This window comes from Cebus imitator, unplaced genomic scaffold (assembly GCF_001604975.1).
Source record: "Cebus imitator isolate Cc_AM_T3 unplaced genomic scaffold, Cebus_imitator-1.0 Scaffold26, whole genome shotgun sequence".
Lineage (NCBI taxonomy): Eukaryota > Metazoa > Chordata > Mammalia > Primates > Cebidae > Cebus > Cebus imitator.
The window spans coordinates 9,175,602-9,188,640 of NW_016107341.1; the positions used below are offsets into that span (position 1 = coordinate 9,175,602).

General features: G+C 34.5%; 1 protein-coding gene across 6 annotated transcripts in view; it reads right to left on the minus strand.

Moving 5' to 3' along the window:
* PHTF2 (putative homeodomain transcription factor 2) overlaps nucleotides 1-13,039 on the minus strand; it is a 169,337-nt gene that overhangs the window by 56,515 nt on the left and 99,783 nt on the right. For 3 of the 6 annotated variants that reach the window (XM_017523130.2, XM_017523131.2, XM_017523128.2), the window contains exons 3-6: nucleotides 11,719-11,775; nucleotides 11,385-11,396; nucleotides 4,441-4,510; nucleotides 2,966-3,124 (exon numbers count right to left, since the gene is read on the minus strand). In XM_017523130.2, the coding sequence (XP_017378619.1) occupies nucleotides 2,966-3,124; nucleotides 4,441-4,510; nucleotides 11,385-11,396; nucleotides 11,719-11,775 (298 nt within the window). The remainder of the gene's footprint in view (nucleotides 1-2,965; nucleotides 3,125-4,440; nucleotides 4,511-11,384; nucleotides 11,397-11,718; nucleotides 11,776-13,039) is intronic. The other 3 variants (XM_037736568.1, XM_017523129.2, XM_037736569.1) reach the window with 1 other exon arrangement.

The following is a 13,039-nucleotide window of genomic DNA, read 5'->3' on the forward strand; positions in this document are numbered from 1 at the left end:
AAATCAGACAGGCCCCATCAGACACCAACCTTGATGCCGTCTCACTCTTGTACTTCCATCCCTCAGAATCGTGAGAAAATAAATTTCTGTTGTATAAGCCAACCAATCTGTGGCATTTTGTTACGGTAGCCCAAGCTGACTAATATAATACTTACGATTAAGTGCTATAATATATGTAAGAAAGATACGTAACTACACTGGGGGGTTATGAAAGGATTCTCAAAGAAAGTGATGTCTGATGCCTAATCTAAGTCTGAGAGAACAAGAGAGTTGATTAAACAAAAGGGAAAAGGGCTACCTCAGGCAAAGGGAGTTGCATGTCCAAAGGTATATAGGCAAAAAACCACAGAATGTTTAAGAAACAGCCAAGAGCTAGGTTAGCCTAGTTAAGGTGGGATAGAAATTCAAGAGGGATTTATAGAAAACTCAGCTTGCATCTTGAAAGCAATGATAACTGGTGAAGAAATTCAGACCTTAAGTGGCTGGTTTTAATTTGTCATTTAATAGGTAAATGGACAGAAGGTAGAAGATGATATAAGGTATCCTAGCAGTAACCTGGGCAACCAAGATATGGAGAAGTAGAAATAGAGCTGAGAATGCATAGTTGAGATACTTAAAAAGCATGTAATTGAAGTAAAAAACTATACACAGTTGTAAAAAATCAAATCTGACTGCATTTGATTCTTTCTGCCTTTCAAGAAGTGCGGACAAGAATGAGAACATAACTCAGAGATCACTGCAGCACCTTGCTTTTCACAGGGTGCTGCAATGGAGATAGAAGTACAAGTGGTTTTCAAAGGTATTGGCAGTCTGCCGAGGGTCATTAGAGTCACATCATGACTTTGGCACTGGCTGTGTGATTTTAAGAAGGTTAAGTCATTTCTCTAACTAAGCTTTACTAGGAGAATGCTTAGTGAGTTCATCATAAGGGCCTTCTGATTAAACTTGGGTTCTGAACTGAAAAATATCTCATTTAATGCCCAATCTAACCTGTGTTCCCTATTTAATACTTAGAGGAATGAGTAAGTAAATTTCAGACACAATATTATTATACAATGTCAGTGAACTTTTAGATACACTGGAAACTTGTTTGTCCTGGAATACTAGAAAGCAGCAATAATTTAAAAAGCACAACACACTGTGATATACAACCAATAATACTGAATTACTCTAATAAGCTATTGCAATTTCTGACCACATTTGAATAAAGTTTTCTCCTTTAGGTAAGCCAGAAAACCCTTGAAGATAACTATACTCAGATTAAGCTCTCTCAAGTACTTTTGAGAAGAAAATAAGAAAAATAATAACTATAACTAGAAAATATTTGAGAAAAATAAATTTAGAAGAACTGTCATGTAACGGCATTATAAACAAAAGACTGATTTTCAAAAAACAATGACAAATCATGTATAAAATCTTTAGAAGTGTGATTACATTTAATTCCAGGCATTTTAAGACTATCATAAAAAATAATTCAAACTGTAAGAAAAGATTGATAAACAAATATGTTCACTATAGCAGTAATTATAATAGCAAAAAACAGCAATCAGCTTAACTGCCCAATATTGATGTAGGACAAGATATTTCCTAGAACTTAAGAGTCATATTTACAAAGACTTTGATACTTATTATGACATTAGGTAAAAAATATATATATATATGTAGCTGTTCATATAAAATAATCTCAACTATTTAAAAAGTGTTATAAGCTCAAAAGCGGGATGATGGGTAGTTTTTTTTCTTTCATACTTTCTACATTTTTCAGATCTTCTGCCATGAAGATATTATATCTTCAATCAGAACACACACACACACACACACACACACACACACACACACTCTCTCTCTCTCTCTCTCTAATAACAACCACCACAACATCATCGTAGTCCATACCCTTTTATGTATGTAAGATGTACCCTGGCTTAGAATAAACAATTTTATCTAAATAAGTCTGTAGTTTTTATAATATTTTTGTTACTTAAAAAGTATCTCTTACTTAGAGGCCGGGCGCGGTGGCTCACGCCTGTAATCCCAGCACTTTGGGAGGCCGAGGCGAGTGGATCACGAGGTTAAGAGATCGAGACCATCCTGGTCAACATGGTGAAACCCCGTCTCTACTAAAAATACAAAAATTAGCTGGGCATGGTGGCGTGTGCCTGTAATCCCAGCTACTCAGGAGGCTGAGGCAGGAGAATTGCCTGAACCCAGGAGGCAGAGGTTGCGGTGAGCCGAGATCGCGCCATTGCACTCCAGCCTGGGTAACAAGAGCGAAACTCCGTCTCAAAAAAAAAAAAAAAAAAAGTATCTCTTACTTAGAATCTGTTGAGAAAACACATTTAAATCATCATTCAGGGTTGTAATCATGGTTTTTATTTTTTAAAAAAATATTAAAACGAATGACAGGACATCAACCAAGTGAAAATAACTGCTTGTTCATGGGATGGAGAATATTTCTTCTTCAGTTTCTAAATGCTCTACCGTGTTATTCATGTTGTTATATACTGCTCCTAAGACTATGCACTTGAATGTTGTGTTAGGAGGCATCATAAGAGCTGTTAAGTGTATGGCTCTGGAATCAGAATGCTTAGACTTGAATCTGGGCTCTAACATACTTGATGACTGTGTGGCTTTGGGCCCTCAGGTCTTTCAGGTCCCACATCTATATGTGAAGCACAATGATAGTCTCTATACTTCACTGGGTTGGTGTGAGAATTAAATGAAACTCTAGAAAGCACCCAGGAGAGTGGATATTTTTCTTTAACCATCTACAAATTCAAATATTCATAAAGTTATATTGGAAAATAACTTTGTTTTCTCAAATATTTTTAATACCAAATCAATTATATGCCTTTATTAACATACTCATACCTCATACTCAGTAGTTAGTACATGTTTAAAACAAAGCCTTATTAAACCTAAAAATGTAAGATTCTGAAAGTTAAAAGCAAAAATCATTTAATTATACCTTGAAGAAGATAAAGGACAAGAAGCCAGAAAAAGATGACCTTTGATGTTACTTGTAACCACCACCGGAAGAAAAAGGGGAAAAATACAACTCGAACAATTCCCTTTCTGGTCAGGGAAGTCCAAGGACTTTCAGGCTTTGCCTTTGCAAATGCAGACCCTGAAAAAAGTATAAAACGACAACAGAGTATATTTACATATTATTCTTTCATTTCTTTAAAGAAAAAGTTTCAATGTTTGAAAAACACCACATAATTTTATTCTGTATTATACTATGAGTGAGAAATGTCCAATTTGCAGACACTTTATTTATTATATTTTATTTATTTATTTTGAGACGGAGTTTTGCTCTTGTTGCCCAGGCTGGAGAGCAATGGTACAATCTCACCTCACCACAACCTCCGCCTCCCAGATTCAAGCAATTCTCCTGCCTCAGCCTCCTGAGTAGCTGGGATTACAGGCATGGGCCACCATGCCTGGCTAATTTTATATTTTTAGTAGTAGAGATGGTGTTTCTCCATATTGGTCAGACTGGTCTTGAACTCCTGACCTCAGGTAATCCACCCATCTCAGCCTCCAAAAGTGCTGGGATTACGGGTGTAAGTCACCTCACCCGGCCAATTTGTAGATACTTTTAAGTATTTTGAAAAAAAAAAGCAAACAAACAAACAAAAAAAACAACATTTTTTGAAATAAAAGCAGAATTTCTCCCACATATTTTATAAATATAAAACAATATTCAAATGTCAGATCCAGGTAGGAATTACAAATGACCACTTTAATTATTTTTTGGTTGCTTTTTTTTTGAGACAGGGTCTTATTCTGCTGCCCAGACTGGTGTCAAACTCCTGGGTTCAAGAGATCCTTCTGCCTCAGCTTCCGAAAGTGTGAGATTATAGGTGTGAGCCATTGCACCTGGTCCCATTCTCTCTTTTTAATACTATTCTTGTCTTCATTAAGGCTCACAACATTTTTATTTCTACAAAAACAGACAGACAGATAGATATCTGATATAGTTTAAATATTTCTCCCAGTCCAAATGTGATGTTGAATTGTAATACCCAATGCTAAAGGCAGGACATAGTGGGAGGTGTATGGGTCATGAGGGCGAATCCTTCATGGCTTGAGGCTGTCCTGGAGATAGTAAGTGAATTCTTAAGAGATCTGGTCATTTAAAGTGTGTGGCACCTCCCCGCCACCACTCTCTCTGGCTCCTGCTCTGGCCATGTGATGTGCCTGCTCCCGCATGCCTTCTGCCATGAGTAAAGCTTCCCGAAGCCTCCCCAGGTACTGTGCTTCCTGTACAGCCTGCAGATCCATGAGCCAATCAAGCCTTTTTTCTTATAAATTACCCAATCTCAAGTATTTCTTTATAGCAATGCAAAAGCAGCCTAACAAAATATTTTAAACTATTTTGAATTGTTTCTTCCAGGACAATGTCTACTTGTATTAAACTTTTGTTTATCCAAGACTCACCTCTTACAAGATCAACATCTATGAGGTCTGGTTTCACATGTGCTGTTTTCTTTGGTTTATTCCTTAGCCCCTACAATATATTAAAAGAAGTACTGAATTTACATACATGCATACATATATACATACATACACTTAAATACATACATACATACATACACTTAAATCTAAAACAGGATAAAATCAATTTCTAAAGCTTTCAATTTAAAATAAAATTGTTAATAGTACAAAATGTAACATATGATGCATTTGTTACAAATGGAACACAATTACAGTATTACAATAAATTTCATTACTGTCTAAAAAGATATATTTAAAGATGTGTATAACATGCCAGGCCAGTTTATTACTAACAGTAAAATTCTAATACAAATACTATTACTTCCAAGCAAATTTAGGTATACAGCTTTAGGTGTAGGGGGAACTGCATTGGCCCCATACTGGCATTAGGAAAGTATTAAGGCTAGCTAGGGGAGCAGCGGCCCTGAAGGGACCTCAAAGTGTAATGCTGGAGGCATTACTGCAGAAAGTAGTAAATCACACAGTTGAGGACCAGAAAGGATGCAAATTTCTCAGCAGACGCCAATCAGTTGAGACCCAGAGAGGATGATGCACTACTCATGGCTGCCATTATGTTCACATATCAACCCCTCATCAGACCATAAATGCCACCTCATCACCTCAGAACTTAAGACACCATGACCAGGAAGAGAGGGAGGGAGAGGCGGCTGTCATAAACTGAATTCATTTAAACTTGAAATTATTAAACAGAGTAAGATTAAGTTTCTGCTATCAGTATACAGAGTAGAGTAAGGGTATAGATCAAAACCAGTGGAAAAAAAAAAACCTAAAAGAAAATAAATTACTCTATTACTTAAGACAAGAATGTTAAGAATCGGTAGAGCTAACAAAAATAAAAATGGAGAAAACCAAAAATAATCGGAAGAGCTTAAGCTAAACTCTTCAGGAGCCAAGTGCTGCGAGATGACACAAGTATTTAGATGTTCATTTAATTAAGTGACACAAGTGTTTTTTATTCATTCAATTAAGCAAGTAACTGTGCAGTAAATCCAGTCTCTGGTCCTAGTCCAAGTAACAATGACACTCCCCATCAAAGTAAAAATCTGATTAAGTATTCCGTTTGTGTCTAAAACAAAGAAGAGAACCACATTTGAGGTCAGAATTAACTGAGGTGCCTAAACAAAAAATGTGCCCTGAAACCAAGACGTAATTAATTTTTAAATCCCTTCAAATAGTTCAGTTTGAAGTTGCAAACCACCCAGAGATACAAAAACAAAAATTAAAGAGAAAAAAAGGGTAAAAGTTAAAGAAATAACAATGATAATTTTATAAACAGTCGATCCTCATATTCTCAGATTCCATAATTGCAAATAGATCTACTTGGTAAAATTTCTTTGTATCCCCAAATCAATGTTCATGGTGCTTTTGCCCTAATTTGCAGACAAGCATGGAGTGGAAAAAAAAAAACAAAAACTGAGTCACCCAACGTGCATGTTCCCAGCTGAGGTTAAACAAGGTGATGCTTTAAGGTTCTTGTTTCAGCTCTGATTACTGTAAACAGTGTCCTCTTCATGGTCAATTTGTTGTTGTGTTTTTCACATTTTTGTGCTTTTTGTTGGCAGTCCTGTTGTTCAAGATGGCCCTCAAGTATAGTGCTTAAAACACTGTCTAGTTTTCCTAAGTGCAAAAAGGCTGTGATGTGCCTTGTAGAGAAAATGTGTTAGATAAACTCTGTTCGGCCAGGCACAGTGGCTCATGCCTTTAATCCCAGAACTTTGCGGTGGCCAAGGCAGGCAGATCACTTGAGGTCAGGAGTTTGAGACTAGCCTCGTCAACATGATGAAAATCTGTCTCTACTAAAAATTAGCCCGGCATGGTGGCACTCGCCTGTAATCCCAGCAGCTTGGGGTGGCTGAAGCACAGAGAACTGCTTGAACCCATGGGGTAGAGGCTGCCATGAGCCAAGATCATTCCAGCCTTGTGACAAAGCAAGACTCTGTCTCAAAAAATGTTTAAAAATAAAAACCTCTGTTCAGATATGATTTACAATACTGTTGGCCATAAGTTTATTGTTAATGAATCAAAAATATATATTAAATAAGGTGTCTTTAAACAGAAACACATATAAAACAAGGTTCTGTATTAATTGGTTTACAAAAGTGTTGTGACTAAAGGCTTGCAGGAACCTAACTCTGTATTTCCCCAAACAGCAGTGGTCCAGTATTTGCTAATTCAGTGTTCAGGGTTGACTTTATAGAACATAGCTACCCCAAATAATGAGTATGGGCTGTATCTGTATGTTATTTCTGATTTTAACATCACTATAGAGTGGCTGATAGATTAGAAATCATTCCCAAGATTTTGCAAATTGGAGAGGCAATTGTAATAATACATACATTTAAACAAAATTTCGTTAATAAAGGACTATTTTGATTTGGTATTAAGCTTATTACAGTAAGGCTCTACCTTTATTACTGTAAAAATATTTGAAAATAGTAATATTTTAATTTACTTGTTTTTATAAATTGCTTCCCTAACAACTTGAAAGTAACTTTATTGCCAATGTCTTCTGACTAATCTGAATCTTAATTTATCACTGTATATCTAATATTTTTATCAAGATTGTTTAAAGAACTAAAAGTCCTTATAAGAGAAATAGCAAGTTGTCTTGATTTCTGCAACTATTGTTTTTCAACATGCTTCTTCTACTTGACCTTGTTTATATGTCGTTCATTTCCAATTTTGTATTCTATTAAGATATATTTATTTTGAGCTCCATTGTAAAGCCACATCCTAATAGCCAGTTTCAATAAAAATTTCCCTCCAAGGTAGCCTATTTAAAGGTTTTTTTAAAAAAAAAGAAAACCAGAAGGCCAGGGGCGGTGGCTCAACCTATAATCATAGCACTTTGAGAGGCGGGTGGATAATCTGAGGTCAGGAGTTCAAAACCAGCCTGCCAACATGGCAAAACTTCATCTCTACTAAAAATACAAAAATTAGGCATGGTAGCGGGCGTCTGTAATACCAGCTACTTGGGAAGCTGAGGAAGGAGAATTGCTTGAAACTGGGAGGTGGAGGATGCACTGAGCTGAGATTGCACCACTGCATTCCAGCCTGGGTGACAGAGTGAGACTCTGTCTCAAACAAACAAACAACAACAACAACAAAAAAAAAACAACAGGAAAATTTCACTGCTAAGTCACAAAAATGAAAGATAGCATCAAGATATGAAAATTCATAAAATCTGATTTTAATTAAGTAGATATTTTACACTGGAAACTTTTCAATTGGCTTGGGGTAAACTACATTCACACAAAGTAACATAGTTTTCAGTACTATAATGAACTTTTAAACAATTTAAATAAATAAAAAATGAAAAGTAATTTTTTAAAAAATGAAATTTTAAAAACTACTGTTGTTTTATGTACAAACTAGAAAGTAGAAACAAGCAGCACAAATACAATTAGTACCCAAGAATAAAAATATTTTATTTATTAAATATAATTTAAATTGTTATAGTATGCTCCTATAGTGAAATGACTCAAACACAGTAGTATAAAGTTTTTTATTTAAAAAAAAAATTCTCTTTGGCCCAACACAGATAATGCTGGGCCCCAAAAAAAAAAAAAAAAATGAAATGGGCTGTTTAAGTTTAGAAAGTGTTACTACTCAGTTATCTAGACTTCCATGTACTGTTAATATTTAGACTCCATCAAAATACATAAACAGTTTCATTTTCTAGAAATATTGTTTAGTTTCCCCATCCCCCTTCTCTCTGTAATGACTTTATAAGCTTTATGGTAAAGGTTTAAAAGTCTAGTAGATACTAAAACAGAAAAAACTTCCAAATTTGCTTGTAAATTTTGGTCAAGGTGATCAGGAAAAAAACAAAGTTTTTAGGTACAATTTCTGAAACGGATATAAAAAAATAATTTGCAACTAACAAATGATTTTACACTTTAGCAATATCAACTCTGGGTCTGTAAATGAAAAATAAACATTTCCAAAAAATATATTTTTTTGTCTTTGATTTCTCTAGTAGTTGCTCACTGCTTTGACAATAAAGGAATCAATCACATGGGACAAACTCAATACACTTGGTACACTGTTCTCTAAACAACAGGTAGAGTGGTTTCTTAAAATTCAAATATTTACACTAATACACCACAGTCATGAGCCTCTCTACCTTCCTTAGACTAAATACAAAATTATTTTACACTAAATAATTTGCCTCTACTAGAACATTTAGTAAGAATGAAATGTGCTTTTAAGCTTTTTAACAAATTGATCCTTTTAATTCAAAGTAACAAGAGTAGGGAGGATGATGATAAGTTGATTATGTATGTATGTACGTATTTTTTAGAGACAAAGTCTCACTCTGTAGCCAGGCTGGAGTGTAGTGGTATGATATGGCTCACTACAGCCTCCAACTCCTGGGTTCAAGTGATCCTCCTGGCTCAGCCTCTCAAGTAGGTGGGACTGCATGTATGTCCCAGCTAATTAAGAAAAAATATATTTTTAAGAGCTAATGTCTCACTTTGTTACCCAAGCTGTTCTTAACTCATGGAGTCAAGCAATCCTCCCACCTTGGCCTCCCAAAGTGTTGGGATTTCAGGTGTGAGCCAGATAAGTTGATTAATGAGTAGAGTGTACATTATTCAAGTGATGCATACCCCAAAAGCTTTGACTTGACTATTACACAAGCTATACATGAAACAAAATTGCACACGTACCCCATGACTTTGTACAAACAAAAAGAAAAAATAAAAAACATCTATAATTCTGTGGCTCTACGTACATCCACAATATTGTGCAATCATCACCACTATCTAGTTTTAGAAAATTTTTTATCACCCCAAAAGGATAAAAAAATAATGAGAACAAGTTTTCTTTAATTTTGTCTTATTTTTAATCTTTGTTCTTAAAGACTAGTCAAGTGCAGTAGCGGGAAAGGGGGGAAGAATAGAACAAGGAGTTCATCTGATCTTTGACTGTGAACAACTGACATAACTGGCTACCTTCAGACCGGCCAAAAGAGCAAGATTTTATATTTTTAATTTTTCAATTACTATTACAAGGTATTATCTTTAAAGGGAGACATACTTCAGAAATAAATTGTAGGTCCTAACTTTCCCTAATATACAGGAGTATATTAGTTACTACATCCTGTGTAGTAACTAATAGAATCCTTCCTCACCCAAATCTCTATTTAGGCATCAAAATAGTTCTTTTTTAATAAGAGGAAATTACATAAGTAATGTAGTAATTTGTAATGAATAGCTCCCAAAAACTAAAAAGTTATTTATATATTTTTTTTTCTGAGGCTTTTAAATTCCAAATCTGTCAAACTTGATAACACAACCTCTCAAGGTACTTAATATCTCCTGTCCAATGAATTAAAGGCTCTCTAAATTGTCAAAGAGAATAAAAGGTATTATAGCATCTTACTAGACCTCTCTGATGTTGTTTATTTGCCTGACTATCCCAACTCTTCTTCATACTCTCTCCATACTATTTTCTCATGGATCTCTTATTTCTCTTTCCTTCTTTACTTGGATCTCTTTATTTACCTACCCATTAAATGTTAGTTATTTCCCAATGCTCTGTTTTCAGCCCTTTTATTTCATCATTCAACAGAAATCCACTCATTCCTATGGCTCTATCTATATAATGTTTTATATATATATATATATATCACATACAAATATATACCTACACATAGTCACACTTTACAAACTGAGAACTCTCAAATGTCCTGCCCAAGTATCAAATAGCTATTTCTGTAACAGAATTCTCAATGTGCTCTTCTTCCAGTATTTCCTATCATCCTTAGTGCTACCTGAGTATATTTATTAAAATATAATCTTCTGCTTAAAATCCTTCAATGTCTCCCCTGTTGTTTTCCAGATTATATCTAAATTCTTGGGGAAGGCATTAAGCCCCTTCATAATCTGACTTTCATTTTCCTTTCTAGTTTTATTCCTAATGACACTAATCTCCTTCCTCCATCCAACCTATTACAAAATCAAACTCCTTGAGGAGTCCTGCCTCAGTCATGTTCCTTCCATCCTTTATATATATTTCCATCTGCTCTTCATCTGTCTGAAATGTCTTCCTTAAGTTCAGGAACCACTTCCTCTATGAAATCTTTCCCAACCTCCCCAGCCTTGTCTCTCCCCTCATTCTCCTATAGAGTTTTAGACATGCCTCTCTTAATGGAATTTATCTCATGTGTAACTATGTATCTCACCTACAAAACTATAACCCATTTTATCTTTGTGTCCCACGACTTAATCCTATATTTAACACATACCACAACTTTGTTAAGTGTATTAATTCTTCCTCAAAAGTTTAGAGATTATCACTGCCAAATGGGAAAGAATCCTGTTCTTTATTACAAGTGACTAAGTAGTGTAAACATTAACGAATTTTAACATTAACAAATTTTTGGACTGATTTTTAGTAACTAAAGACACTGGTTTTCAATCTAATGTAAACCTTTCTATACAAAATAGAAAATGTCAAGTAACTAAAGTAATACTGTCTGTGCCCAGATTAAATTTAGCTCGTGCAGAAACACACTGATTAGTATCTATGCAAATGAAAAATATAAATCTTATTACCAATAAAGAGTGCGGAGAAACAACAGATTCAGTTGAAAACCATTTTCATGCTAGCAAGGTAATCTATGAGAATATTTTATCAGTAGAAGAGACGTGATTACATGTTCAGGAAGAAAATGGCTACTACAAAAACATTTTAATTAGTGCTTTACTGTCCTAAATTTTTTTTTTAAATGACCAACTTTTTGGTGACTCTTTTTGAGTCAAAGTCAATCTGTTAGTAGCACCAAAAAGCAGATCTCAATTAAGGAAAGCAGCATTTGCACAGGGTCACTCAGGCAGGAAAAATCCTGAAACACTTACCAGTTTAATAAACTGTACAGAGCAATGAGAGCATCAAAGGGGAGGAAAGCAAACTAGAAGTATAAGGTGACAAGTAAAAGGGGAAAAAAGCTGACAAAAAAATAGTCATTAGAAATCAAATTTTAAAAGAACAGAAAGATGATTAAAAAAAAAAAACAAACCAACATCAGAAGTAAACATGACTACGGTAAATAAAGCTTACTTCTTTATTTAAAAGCTTCAATAGAATAGTAATTTATATCTTAAAAGTATATAAAAAAAACACTACAGAAAATGTAATTAATAATTCACAGAACTATGTTTCAAAATAAACATAATGAAATAAACTCGTTACCTTGATTTCTCTTTGTTCAACAGACTTTTCCCATATTTGTTGATCATATGCTCCAATCTATGAAAAGAAGACAACACTACGTTAAATGATCATTGCTGGTACCCATCAAATAGGTACAACTCTGCATGAAATACAAGCAACTTCAGCACAGATTAGACTTCTCAAATCAGTATCATATTATCACAGTGGTTCTCAAAGTATGATTTCAGAACCAGCACTATTAGGGTCACCTTGGAACTTGTTAGAAATGCAGACTCTCAGGCCACACTCCAGAGTTACTGAATCAGAAATACAAGAGTGGGGCTCCAAAACTTATGTTTTAAACAGAGAGGGGAACAACAGAAAATGGGGACAAGTGAGGGAGGAGGTTCAAAGGAAAGAGAGTTCAGAAAAAAAAAAAAACTATCAGGTACTATGCTTAGTACCCAGGTGACAAAATAACCTATACACCAAACCCCCAAGTCATGAGTTTAAGTATATAACAAATCTGAACCTAAAATAAAAATTTTGAAATCCCTCTTGATGATTCTGATGTTAAAAACCACTGCCCTCGGGAATTCTTAATTGTAAATAAATATAACTGCTACAGCTCTGGTTTATTTGGGGAAAAACTCCGAAGTGATAAATTCTTTATGGTGTTATTTTTAAAGAAAAGTACTAATATTCTACACAATTAAAAATTTATAAACATGCAGACCACAATTACCACTTAAAGTTTAAACTGGAAAACAAAGTTGTGAAATGACTGCAGACAAAGGAAAATGATTATCAAACAATTTCTTATAGCTTCTTTCTATTATTCTTAGATGCTGGAAAGTTCTCTGAACTATACCTTCAACAGGGCAGGATGAACAAATCTTTCTTTATTGTTCCCACCCAAGTTACTTGCTATTAGCTCCTAATGTCTCCAGTTTCCACTTAATTCCCCACATCCAAAAGGACAATGAAATGGGTCAACACCATGTAATTGTGACTAGGAATTTTCATTATCTGCATTAACTTAAAATTATAATTCTAAGAAATTAAAAGTATTTCAGATAACTACACTTAAGAGACTAGAGAAAGAAAATGACCAGAGATACGCAAAGATATTATAAGAAAATACAGGAGAAAAGAGTATTTTCTGACTCATAATATAATTTACTCAAAAGTCCTTTAATCTACACATCATTTTATAAACCTCAATTTTAAGAACTAAGAAATTGAGAACACCAGAATGGTTTAAAAGTAGACACAAAGAAGGTAGAATAAAAGAACTTAAGTGACTTCATAAGAACCTTTAATGTCTGTTATTCTCTCTCTCTCTCTTGTTTTTTTTTTT